The 13249-nt window shown below is 44.1% G+C and overlaps 2 protein-coding genes across 2 annotated transcripts in view; one reads left to right on the top strand and one right to left on the bottom strand.

Moving 5' to 3' along the window:
• Window positions 1-448: 448 nt before the first annotated feature.
• ALG11 (ALG11 alpha-1,2-mannosyltransferase) lies at window positions 449-5662 on the bottom strand. The gene is made up of 4 exons (XM_071448336.1): window positions 5460-5662; window positions 4299-4529; window positions 2651-3582; window positions 449-853 (listed from the first exon to the last, which is right to left on the bottom strand). The coding sequence occupies exons 1-4, from the start codon at window positions 5495-5497 to the stop codon at window positions 582-584; spliced, it is 1473 nt and encodes a 490-aa protein (XP_071304437.1). The 5' UTR covers window positions 5498-5662; the 3' UTR covers window positions 449-581.
• Window positions 5663-11072: 5410 nt separating this feature from the next.
• The window catches only part of ATP7B (ATPase copper transporting beta), a 40448-nt gene continuing 38271 nt past the window's right edge, over window positions 11073-13249 (top strand). The window contains exon 1 of the mRNA XM_071448360.1: window positions 11073-11197. The gene's annotated coding sequence lies outside the window, so the exon portion shown is untranslated. The remainder of the gene's footprint in view (window positions 11198-13249) is intronic.

Below are 13249 nucleotides of genomic sequence, written 5' to 3' on the forward strand. Positions count from 1 at the left end.
CCTCCTTTTCTCCAGGCTAAACACCCCCAGCTCCCTCAGATGCTCCTCACAGAACTTGTGCTCCAGACCCTCTCCTAGCTCCACTGCCCTTCTCTGAACACGATCCAGCACCTCAACACCCTTCCTGAACTGAGGGCCCCAAAACTGATCACCAGATTTGAGGTGCAGCCTCACCAGTGCCAAATACAGGCATACTGTAGATTCTGGGGAAAAAAATTCTGGGTACAAAGGCTAGAAAGGTAGAAAGTCATGGAACAGGTGAAGACTGAAAATATTCAATAAATAAAAGAGGTTCCTGATAGATAAGAGTATGATGTAGTTCTGTTACCAAAGCACTATCATGGTTGTGAATCCAGATGGTTTTTAAGTGCACCAAACTCTCATGTAGTTAACATAGAAGCATTTCTTTCCCAGAAAAAGAAAAGTCTCTGTTACATAAGCAGGCAGCTTGACAGAAAGAAAAACAACCTTTTTATTGAATGGAACCAAGGGATCATAGCTTAGATATATTTATTTACATGTGCCACACAATCAAATATAAAAAGTTAATTTTACTCAAGTTCATTTTGACTTCTATACACTTATTTAAATAACGGCTCCACAGATAACAGGAATGTGTCTTCAAAATGCTGGTCAGAAAACCTGTGCACAGAGCGACGAGCGCTTTCTCTGATCTCCAGTCTTTTCTCAGGAGGCAAAGAAAAGATGTAAGCCATTGTCTCAGCATAGCTGTCCTCATCTTCTGCCAGGAAGCCTGTAACACGTCCTTCATGGCGTACCACGATGTCCAGTTTGGGGCCACCAGAATTGTGAGCCAGGATAACTGTGCCAGCTGCCATACATTCAACTACTCCTGTAAGAGAGACAGAAAATGCTGATATGAGTCTACACATCATGTGCTTTGACCTTCTGTAAAAGGCAGAAGTTAACACTGGAAAGTTAAACCAACAGTAAAATTCACTACAGATTGCCATTCCAAATCAGCTGGAAAAAATACAGTGAAAATGGTCCCATAAGAAACACAAATTTAAATTTTTCAGTTCTAAAGACCGAAATGACACTTTCTCTTAAACACATAAAATTGAAATTAGGTATCAGATCTAACTGGTTAATTTGTGGGTCTTGTAACATACCTGATTTTAAATGTTTGGAAAGATACTGAGAAAATAGTTGACCGCACATTTCAATCATAAAATATTCCAAAGTTCAGTATTTTGCAGATGAACAAATCTTAATAGCTTCTGACAACTCAGCAAGACATGAGTAAAAATTGTTATCTGTATTTTTGATGGATGAAATTTTAATGAAATGGGAATCAGTAAGCTTTCCTCAGCCAAAAGCTGTGGGATATGAACAAAGTATAATGTACACAGCAACTTCAATTCTCCTCCATGGTTCCAGAACTGACCTCAAAAATGCTGATTCTTCTCAGTTCTGATTTGATTGTTATCAATTCCTTCAGCTCAAACATTGCCTACTATAAACAGTGCTCTGAAGTTTTGGAATATGTTTTTTTACACATAAAAAAGCCTGTTAGATGAGGGTTAAGTCCTGCTCAAATTCAAAATCAGTGTGATTATATCACTTAAAAAAAAATAAACTAAACTGTTTTGTAGGAGAAAAAAAAAGAGAAGACATAATTTCCAATATTTTGCGGTTGCTTCTGAGACACTTCAGTGTCAATTTTTTTTATATCAAGCTCCTACAGACCATAAACTACTACTCCTGATACTTAAGCTGTTTTCTACTGAAGTCTGAAGACATTAGCTGCAGTTTAGTCACATTATAGCAGACTATGGCATCCATCTGCTTGGCTACTAACTTACCTGTTAGTAAGTTAGTAAATTGCTGTAGATCTGTAACAGATGGGCAAGCTGGAACTCCCTTTCAAGGTCAGGACTAATCTAATCTAAATAAACGGAGCCCCATACCTTAATTCTGGGTCCCACCTCCTCTCTGACATTCTGCTCCATTCTACACCCACCAATTTAAGGGCTTCATACATTTGCCTCAGCAGAGGTGCCTTATGCAATGAGATGACCAAAGGTACCTGGTGGCATCTACACAGGGCTTATTTGTACCAGACAGGATCTGTGGGAGACTCACAGATCCTGTCCTGAAACAGCAGCCAGAGCCCCATGACATGCCCTGGACATTTCAAGTGGCATTTGAGGCAGGTGAAACACAACCAAAATCTCTAACATGGATGTCTACACATGAACTGTCTCTAAGCTCCCCTGCAGTTAGTGGAGCCATCAGGGCACAATTTAAGGTGTGGAAGAGAAGCACCTGCAGCCTCTTGAAGCTCTGGAAGGTTGGCAAACCTAACCCAAGGACAACAGGGTGACCCAGGAGCTTGCAGGGCAATACCTGGAGGTCAGCAGGACATCCTGGGCAGCACAGGACTAGCTCTGTGCTCAGGTGCCCAGAGGATGCACAGAATTAACAGCCTATGACTACAGCACTTCAGCTTGCACTACAGTAGCACCTAGTGGTGCATCATCTGCACCACATCTGCACTAGTCCTGCAGACTTTACAGCACCTACACTGCCTCCAACGGGAACAGGAGCTGGATACCTGCTTGGCATGCAGACCTCTGTGCTTAGACACCTAGGGACAAGCAGCTGAACACTGAGGAAATGTACTGACCTATCCCAAAGTGCTCATTCCACATGGTGTGCAGGCCGATGGTGGCCTCGGCCAGGTGTCTCTTCAGCTCCTCAAAAGGAATGTTAATCCTGAACACCACATCATCACTAACTTCCAGCTCTTCACACAGACGTTTCAGGTTATTGACACGCTCTTCATCCTGCTGGTTCCGACAGCCGCCAATTAAGATCAGCTTCAGTGATGGCTGCTGCCCCACTCTCTTCTCTTTCAGCAATTTAGCAAAGGCTCTGATTTGCAGAGGATGATCTTTTTCAGGCCTGAACTGGCTGACAGAAACAATGGAATATTCACTGGTGCTCTTTTCCACTTCCAGTGGAATATCCAGGAAAGCCTGAACATCACATGGTGGATACACGACACTAGTGCAAGCCCCAACTCTCCAGAGGGAAAGGATGTGATTCAGTGTCCAAGAAGAATTCACCATGACCACATCACTGCAGGAACCAACCAACCCGTACATGAAAGCAAAGAAGTAGTAGTAGACAAGTTTAAATTTGCTGAAGAGAGGGCTGCTAGTAATGAAGGCAGCATTGTTAAACCTGGTATCCTGGTTCCTCACGACAGAGAGCATATCCGTGCTGATAGTGGGATAATGGACGTAGCATCCAACGCGACAACCCCCCAGGTATTTGAAGAGGGGAATTGTGAAGGCATAACCCATGGAGTCAATATAAATATCAGGAGCACACTTTAGAAGAGCTTCCCAGCCAAGGAACACTGATCCTAAACTTTGTCCCAGCAAAGTGAAGTGAGGATAAAGAGAAGCTTCCACAAGGAAGCGTTTTTCTAGAAATACAAACTTCACAGGATGGATTAATTTAATATTAAATCTTCTGAAAGCGCCTTCTACTATTTCTTCTCCAGTGGCATCTCTATCACCAGTGTAAACAACACATGTTACATTTCTGTACCTGTAAGAACAAAGAAAAATAATTTCATATATTCTTCTCTTCCTATTTTTCAGCAAGAAACTAAAACACAATCCACTTAAAAGTACTCAAGAAGAATGTGAGAACAAATGTTTGGCCCAGAAATCATTTTAACTAAATAATACCTTTCCTTATACTTCCACAGGTTTCTTCTGATCTGCAGAAAAACATATGGCTGAGAACTTGGGGAATATTTTAATTTGAGTAAAACATAAAAGGAGCTCAGTATTATTCTACAGACCTCAGAACTCCTTGCTCTACATTAGGAGATACCTGTCTAGTGCACAGCATGAGCAAAATACAAATGGTGGCAGATCAATGTATGTGCCCATGTTAAATCCACTTTAGGTATTAATTTGTTTTGCGTCCTGCACCAAGAGGCAAGTATAAAGATGATCAGTTATCTACTGAGGAGTTATGACTGTACAAAGTTCCATACCAGTAGTGGAAAACTGAGGAGGAAGAAGAGGTTTTCTCAAGGAAAGAAAGGAAAAAAGTGAGTGGTGCCACAGCAGGAATATCAAAATCTAAAAGGATGAAGTAAAATGCAAGCACACGAAACTTAGATGTAAAATAAAATGTAAGACCAGTAGATTAATGACACCTACTTAAATATGTAAAATGCCAACATATGCACAAAGAATAGCAACAGAAGCTGAGAATGAAATATGGTGTGTTTGATAAACACATATGCTTACTTTTTCTGGAGCGTTCTTATGGCACACCACAAGACTCTCTCCCCTCCACCTCCTGCATTGCAGTACGGGTGAAAAAAGGCCACCAGCAGTGGCCGCTTCCCATCTCTTCCTGCAGACCTCAACTGTTTCTTCCTTTGTATCCAGAGCCGTACTCCCCACAGCAGTACCACCAAGCAGATGCACAAAATTCCACTTAGAAATAATGCAGGGAGTAACAATGAGCACAGCAATCTGAAACAAGCCAGAAATTTCAAAATCCATAACTGCTTTAAAGAATTACTGTGTATGGCATTGAGTGAGAAGGGCTTGAAAGTAGAGCTACAGGGAGTTTGACAACTTCTTGAGTTCTTCTAATCACAGAAATCATCACTGTGTATGACTGAAAATTACAGAAATGAAATCACTACTCTGCACTGTTTATCCAAAGATCTCTTTTTCCCCTGCTGTTACCTTGCAATCATTTATTATTGTTTATTCATGCCCTACATGTGTTATCTATCTCCACGTGCACTTTGTAAAAGTTGCATGCCCTTAGCAACCTGGCAATACACAACCAGCAGAACGACTTCCAAGGAGATTTTTAAAGAGTTTTTTCCCACCCAATCTCCTGTTTGGCTTGCTCTACTTTGGTGTCGGGTTACTGGGGCCAGGCATGGCCCATTCCAACCTGCACTTCCCACTCTCCGGAGGCAGGAACAGCGATGCCAGCTGTCCCGAGCAGCTCAGAGCCGTCTCTCTGTGCAGAGAGCTGTTCGCTCTGCTCTCCCAGTCACTGCCAGGGATGCTCCCTTCGCTCTGCACCGCCTCCCTGACAGCCCTGCTCACCCTATAATAGCGGGAGCTTTCCTGGCGCAGGAGCCCCACAGTGACAGCGCCTGCTTCCTCCCGCTGTGCCGCTAAGCCTTGCGACAAACAGCGTTTACTCAGCCGCTCCCGTTTACCGAAGGAGCGACCCACGCCTCACGACTGACACCGAAGGAAGCACTTTGATTTTGGGCCGGCAGCGGCGGAAAAGCACATTAACCCATCCGAGCCCGCGGCACAGCGCGGAGCCGGGCAGGGCCTGCCCCGGGGGCGGGAGGAGCGCGGCCGGGCCGGGCCGGGGCCGCCTTCCGCCCGCCCTGCCCGCCGCCAGGACGCGCCGCCCCCGCGCCCCGGTACCTGAGGAGCCCACACAGGCAGAGCCCTCCCGCCACCATCTTGGGCAGCGCCGCGTCGCCTTCCTGGCGGAAAGGGAGGTTCCCGGCCGGCGGGGCGGGGCGGGCAGCGGCTCCCGGCTGGCAGCGTCCCGGAGGGGCGGGAGCGGCGCCGCCGCTGCCTTCTCCTGCTGCCTTCACCTCCTCCTCCGCCTCCTGCTCGCCCTGGCCCCACCCAGCAAACACAGAAGCTGCAGCCCGTGGAAGGCGTGGAGTGCAGTGGGTTGTTGGGAGGGGCCTCGTGTTGAGGCGTTTTTCCCAGAGGTGCCGGAAGAGAGCGGAGAGCAGCGCATTCCCAGCGCTGTTCAGTCAGACATAACGCGTGCTGCTCCTTGCAGTGCATTGCCTCCTCCTCAAGTGCCGTCCTCGGATTCCTTGGGCAGGATGGAAGGGAGGGCGCTGTGAGGAGGCGGAGGCCTCCCGGGGACACGGGGGGTTTCTTCTGCGTCCCACACTCCCCCAGGTTTTGCCTGTGTAAATGCTGGTCCTTCTCGCTGGCCAGGAGAGGATGTCCTCGATGAGCCCGATGTCCTGGCTTGCAGCCCTGCTTGTCAATGCATCCCTCATTATGGGGAGGGAGCTGACAGTGACTGTGTGCAGGTTCATGTTGTGAGGCCGAGGGCAGGGTGTCCAACACAGGCTGTGCCTGGCACCGTCTCCAAAAGAATCCCATGAACACCATCATGGGGACAGTTATCACTGAGGTTATCTCTGTCTTACATGCTTTTTGGCCTGTTTTGTCTTGATTGGAGAGTATATGCACAGACCAGAGGGTCAGTGGAGCAGTAAGACTGAATGGTGCTGGTTTTTTGAAATACTACTAATGATGTGTTAGTCCACGTCAAGACTTCATGTTCCTAAAATGTCATCCTTGGAACAACATAAGGAACTCACCCTGATCTCCGGGGTCCTGGCAAGTGTTGGGTGAAAGTACCAGACTCTCTAGATCAGGAGGGACTCTGACAGAACAATCCAAAACATTTCTGATCTTTGTGACATTGCTACATGCTTCTTTTCCCCCCACCACATTCTCCATTTTAAAATAATAAAATGCTTTATGTGGGAAGTTTGATCCAGATAATTAATTCTTCAGTCTCTTGCAGAGTTGAGGCTGTCCAAAATTTGAGGGAGTTTCAAACTTTGTTTCTTTAAACAAGACCTTTCCAGAACCTGTGATCCTTCAGCCTCTTTGAGGTCAGCATGATGTAACTCATGTTCTAGTCACCTGTGCATCTTGAGGTCTTGTAGGTGATACGGATATTTGTGAAAGTCATCCTGTGTCTTCTGCATGAGAAGAGTGCAGGTTGGAAAATGATAAATCACTAATTTATGTGGCCACTGCTATAACCAGAAGCAGAGAGACAAAGGCTCTGCTCTAATGGGAGTGAGAAAAGTCCAGCTTAAATGATGGTTATTTGGTTCTGACCCGCCTGGATTGAGTTTTCCATTTAGGAGGACTCACCCTGGGGGGTGAAACTGCAAATGTGGAAGCTCAGAAATTTATTGGTTGTTTTACTGATGTTTTTATTTAAATATTTTGACTGTCCTAAGTACCACTGATTGTAGGTTTTATGAGGATGTCTCTATGTAAGCAGGTAATTTGGAAGAGGTCTGTGGGAGGTCCAGCAAGCATGGCCTAACATTTAATTTCTGATCCAACAGCTCTCATAAGGAGGCTGCAACAGGTATTGTTTCTCTCCCTTAATCTTTTTCCTCTTCCCTGACAGAGCAGTTCCCTTAAAGGCAGGTGGAATGTTTACAGACTAGATCTCTGCTGATTTACATCTCTGAACTCAACACACCTTTCTTCAACATTTGAAGATTATTGTCTGAATTCAGAGGAACAGGCAAGTTATTCTAGGGAACAGGAAGTCCATACTGTTTTTTAGATGATGAAATTTATGCTTCTCCCCACTGACTTGGAAAGGAGTCCATGGTCACTCCCTTGGGAGGTATGAATCTTACACCAAGTCTTCAAGAAGCTGAAGGACAGCAGGTCACAGCCTGCCTAATTAAGATCACAGTCTTAATTAAGATGAGACTTAAGTAATAATGGTCAAGAGTTCCTGGAAGCAAGAAGACTAATTAATAAAGGAGATACCTACACACCTGGGTTTTGAGTTTCACTTGCTTGTTTAGGGAGAAATCTGTGTGATGGTGGGAGTGTCGAATAGTTTTCTCAGCTCTAATAATTTATGGTTCATGGAATCACAGAATGTCTGAGTGGGGAGGAATTGGTGGGATGGATGCAGCCTGAGAGTTGTAGTCAAAGGCTCAATGTCTAGATGCTGCACCTGTACTGGGGTAATCCCAAACATGAGTACAGAGTAGAAGAACTCATTGAGAGAAACCCTGCAGAGAAGGACTTAGGGGTTCTTATGGACTAAAAGCTGCAGAGGAGCTGACAATGTGCAATTGCAGTGCAGAAGGCCAACAGCATCCTGGGCATCCTGGGCAGCATCAAAACCACTGTGGCCAGCAGGGAGAGGGAGGGAATTCTGCTGCTCTGCTCCACTCTGGTGAGACCCCACCTGGAGTGCTGCATCCTGCTATGAGGGTCTTCAACACAGAAAAGACAGGGACCTGTTGGAGCAAGTCCAGTGGAGGGCCATGAAGATGGTCAGAGGTCTGGAACATCTCTGCTATGAAGACAGGCTAAGAATGTTGGGGCTGTTCAGGCTGAAGAAGAGAAAACTCCAGGGAGACCTCATTGCAGCCTTCCAGCACTTAAAGAGGACTTATAAAAAAAAAGGGAGGTTGACTTTTTACATGGATAGATGTAAATAGGACAAGGGAAGACAGTTTTAAATTAAAAGAGGAGGGATTCAGATTACATGTTAGGAGGAAATTCTTTACTGTGTGGGTGCAACAGGCTACCCAGAGAAGTTCTGGGTTCCCCATCCCTGGAAGTGTTCAAGGCCAGGTTGGATGGGACCCTGATCAACCTGATCTAGTGGGTAGCATCCTTGACCACAGTAGAGGGGTTGGAGTTAAATGATTTCTAATGCCCTTCCAACCCAAACCTTTCTATGATTCTGTGGCCTCTGGAGGCCATTTTCTCCAGCCCCCCTGCCCAAAGTGAGTACCTAGAGCAGATTGTTTAGGACTGAGTCCAGATGAATTTTGAATACCTCCAAGGATGGACACTGCACAGCTGCCCTGTGTAACCTGTGCCAGTGCTTGGTCACCCTCACAACGAAGAAATGTTTCCTGATGTTCAGAGGGAACTTTCCATGTTTCAGTTTGTGCCCATTGCCTCTGGTCCTGTCACTGGACCCCAGTGAAAAGAGCCTAGTTCCTCTTTCCACCCTCCCTTCACACACTGAAGGCCTTGTCAAGCTTTGTCAAGGCTTGAACAATCCCAGTTCCCTCAGCCATTCCTCACAGAAAAATTGTCCCACACCCTTAATCATCTTAGATGTTTGGTTTTTTCTGTAGTTCTTCTAGCAGTAATTAAAAACAGATGTATTAATACTTTCAAAGTTCTTTTGTTACCTTTTCATTATTCACAGAGTTTTCAGCTGCTGATGTGAGCAATATGAAACCTGTGTGCTGACAGACTTGCAGACTGCAAAGCTTACCTTTAATGTGTGAACGTCCAGCACAGCCTAATTAATTGAGTCATCGACACTTCACAACTTCCCCACCTTCATCCATATGTAGCAGAGGATATTGCATGCATGCATTTAGGGTACTGACAAGAACTTTAGCAGGAGCAGTGATGGGCTCTCTGTGGTGCTCCCACTCCAGCAGTGAGAATGCTATTCAAAACCTTGTCTGTAGAAATTGCACAAGGCTGACATGCCAGCAAAAGTAAACTAGCCTTGTTATGAAATCAGTTTTGCTTTCACCTTCCCAGAGATGTACCAAGTTTTTAATCTTTTGTTGCCTCTGTAAGCTTTTTTGGTCCTGTTTTAATTGCTTTCCTTATTAAGCTCCTTACTCTAAAGAAAGCCCATGCAAACGGACCTTTTAAAGTGCAGAGTATTTAGAATAAGTAGCAGAATCCACTCACTGTGTGTTCTCCCCATGCCTGCAACGCATTTTAGACAGTTTTAAAGTATATTTTTGTAACTTTCATTCTTGCTGAGTAGTCTATGTATGAGTAACTTAGTAAGATAAAACCGCTGGCAAGTAATAATAGAAAAAAACTGGATTAATATTGTGCAAGGATATTCATATGACAGTCATGTGGTCTGTTATACTTTCTTGTACAGTTAGTTACTTTCAGAAATATTCACTGTGTAGCACCAAGTCTCTTGTACAGTGCTGCTGTCTGAGCTGTGAAAATGCCTGGGACTGTTTTTAGTAGGCGGAATCTCAGATCATTCATATACAGAGTAAGTTTTTTCACTTTCCTATGTGTCTTGTGAACATTGGCTGTTGAACATTACAGTACATTTACTCTTCATTGCATAGTAACAGGAGCAGAAATAAAGTTGCACCAGTTCTATGCTAAATATTTGTGAAGCAAAACCCAAGCATTGGCAAGAAATTGTGGCATTGATATACCAAGGGAAAAGCACTATGGGGTTGTTTTTAGTGATCTCTTGTAATATTGAAGTTGTTAAAATAAGCAATTCTAGTAATTTCATTTTCCTCTGTCATTCTTAATTCTGAGTTACATGTTCTAGGGCATAGGTCTTCATGTGAGCAAAAGCTGCTCTGTTTTTTTTTTTTTTTGGCAGAAACAATGTAGAATTAAGCAGCCTGGATCTACAAATGATATTTGCAGGAGAGCCCATAAAGCACATTTATTTGTATCACCAGGCAATTTATACAGGTTGAACCCATATCTTTTGATTAACAGAAGATTATTTGCACACAAATTGTCCCAGTTGGGTAAGGACCATGAAGGAAAACAAATCAGTTCTTGTAGATTGTGACAGTGTTTTAAACTCCCATGGATTCCAAACATCTGCCATTTTTTAGGGTGGCTGAAGGAAATGTTTTCAAGCAACTTGGAGCACTGGCAGAAATGAGATGGCAAATGATGTACCCCTAATGATAACATCACTGAGCTTGCAAAAAAATATTTGCACTGATCTTAAGTCGCAGCTTTTTCAGGTGGAAGCTTTTGATTCCTGAGGAGCTAGGGACCATTTTTGAGGGTCTGTGATAGCAGACCTAAGCCATTTTTGCTTTTCATTCTCCTTTCTGCAGATAGATAGTAATATATCTGTGGCCATCTGCGCCTAATTTGAACATGAAAGGGATCATGAAAGACCACCTCTTTCACCATCATACCTTAACACCTGCTCAGATCAACTATGAAAGTCCTCAGGGAGCTGTAAAACTTTACTGGGATTTTTTTTACTGAGTGAGGTGCTTTCCTTCTCAAACTTTAAAAGTTTGAGAGCATAACCTGTTCACTCCACTGGCTTGTTCAAAGCGCATTTTGCCACATGTGTTTGTGTGTGCCTCTCTGCCTGTTTCAGGAAGCAAGGGAGATTGCTATTCAAATGAAAATCCAAGTTGTTTCACATGGAGCCAGGATGAAGCAGGATTTGCATTCTGTGCTCATGTCTGGCTCCTTGGCACTGATTAGGAAGGAGAAAGGAGCCAGAAACTGCCTGCAGAGCAGGACAGAAGGGAGTTGGAGGAGACTGTTTGGCTAGTCCAGGCATGAGAGTTGTGGATACTGTGCCTCATCTCCTCCTCTGACTTATTTCTTTCTATGCAAGGATGAAGAAGGCTTGAAAGGTTGGTGATTTTCCCATAAAGTAGATTCAATCAAAGATTCTCTTTCAGGGGGCAAACCAGGGCTGCTTAAAAGTAGTTCCCTGCTGCACTACCTTTTCTTTCAATAAGCAGAGGTACCAGGAGGGAATGGTAAATGAATCAAGCCTGAATTTCCATGGTTAACATCTATGCTTTCCAGGAACTGAGTTAATAAATCTCAGATGGTTGCTCAGCAACTCCCATGGTTGGTACCTTTTTTTTATGCTGAGCTGTGGAATGCATTGGTTTTGGCTGAATGTGTCCTTGGAAGAAACCTTCTTTGCCTAGAGAACAGACTGACGTGACCTCTGGAAATGAGAGTATTGCTGAGAACTGAATAAACTGAGTTTCAGAGTTAGAAAGCTTTTTTGTGTTTTCCTTTTCTCACAGCCTCAGGCTCCCAGGAACTCTTTCTTTAGGAGTCAGTTTTCTCCAGTTTCTCCTGTGTCCTCATGCAATAAATGAATGCTGTTTTTACAGGGAGTTTGAGTCGTGATGAGCCATCGTATATGTCACAGGAAACAGCCTGAGACATGTCTGCATTTGAAACCAGGATTTTAACTGTATTTCAATCCAGGTGTTAAATATTTCAGATATTTTATTTATTTATTATTTATTTATATTACAGTATTTTTATATCTGTAAACAGAAAGAGGTTTACTCTGTATTGCCGTTTCCCTTAGATGTTCTTCAAAGCAACTGTTTGTATGGAAGAGATTGCATAAAATTAGCAGCAGTTTCCTGTGTTAATACTTTAATCCCTGAATGTTTAGTTCTGACATTTGTACCTGAATTCTTACCAAATTAGTGTAGGCTGCCTGTGACATTATTCAATAGGGAGCTATCAGGTGTTCCAGCAGAAAAAAACCAAACATAAAATAAAAAAACAATGACAGCAAATATATTTTCATTTTTATTTTTTATTACTCTTCTTAGTTTCTGTAAGGCTCTACAGTGAATCAGTATGTCTGTATCCAGGCCAGTTGTACTTAACTTTCATGGTTATTTGAAGTACGTTTTTTCCACTAATAGAAACTGTCTCTTGCTGAGAGTTAACTGTAAGTTTATGGGAGATATTAAACCTGGACAGGGCACTGTTGTATAGTTCTTAGCCCTGGATAGGAAATAATTGACAGGACTTTTGTAAAAATGTAAGTTAGCTAAACAGCAGCTCACATACATTACAATTTTGAACTCTGACAAATGGAAACAGAAAAGCCTCTACTCCATGTTCTCAGCAGAGGTTGCCCTCCTCGCTTCTTGCCTGCTGTGGCAGAGCAGGTCAGCCAGAGAGCTGGCACATCTTCTTCCCTCTCTTAATTGGGAAGAAAAATGCACATAAGGGCTGCCCTGTGTTTGTGTAGGCCCTGGCTGCTGCCCCTCATGTCCCTTTAGTCCCACCATGAGTGTGGTGATGCTGAGCTCAGAGACGTGTGAGCAGCACTGTGGTTTGCTCGCTCGTGGAAGGAGAGTCACCTTGTCTTGGCAGCACGTGGCACAGTCCAAAAGTGCAGGAGGTGGAAGGCAGGTGAGAAGGGCTCTCATGCCAGCCTGGCAGAGCTGTACCTGAGCCCTGTGACACAGGGTCACCTGAGAGATTGTGCTCTCTGCAAGAGTGAGACCACAGAGAGGGCTCTAACACCGTCTTGCCTTTTTCTACCCAATAATTGCAACCAGGCCACAGAGAGAGCAGGGAAAAAGGAAGTAAAATAACCAAACAAAAAGTGGACACCCTTCTTCCCAGACAGAATTTTGCCTGGACCACCGAGAAAGCAGACAGGACTTTGCTCACGGCACTGTGTTGGAGGAGCCCAGGTGCTGTGGTGAGGAGTGCAGCTTTCAAGCTTACTTAGGGATTTGGGAGTTTCTGGAAACTCCTCTCTGTGTATGTAGGTGGTTCCTGCCAGTCTGAGGTAAACAGAAATCATTGTTAAGAGAAACTGAATTTGGTCTTGCCTTTACATATCTAGCCTGCCCTAACAAAGACAGTATGTTTGTATTTTAGATGTGGCATCTGTAATGCAAACACAAGAC

The sequence above is a fragment of the Agelaius tricolor genome, unplaced genomic scaffold (assembly GCF_023055355.1).
Source record: "Agelaius tricolor isolate 1412-34295 unplaced genomic scaffold, bAgeTri1.0.p SCAF_26, whole genome shotgun sequence".
Lineage (NCBI taxonomy): Eukaryota > Metazoa > Chordata > Aves > Passeriformes > Icteridae > Agelaius > Agelaius tricolor.

Bases quoted from the DNA above. Each gene is read 5' to 3' on its own strand.
- ALG11 (XM_071448336.1), bottom strand. From the start codon at position 5,497: ATGGTGGCGGGAGGGCTCTGCCTGTGTGGGCTCCTCAG. The intron at 3,583-4,298 runs GTAAGCATATGT...TTGTTCTTACAG, and splicing joins ATAAGAACGCTCCAGAAAAA to GTACAGAAATGTAACATGTG. The intron at 854-2,650 runs GTCAGTACATTT...TCTCTCTTACAG, and splicing joins GAATGAGCACTTTGGGATAG to GAGTAGTTGAATGTATGGCA.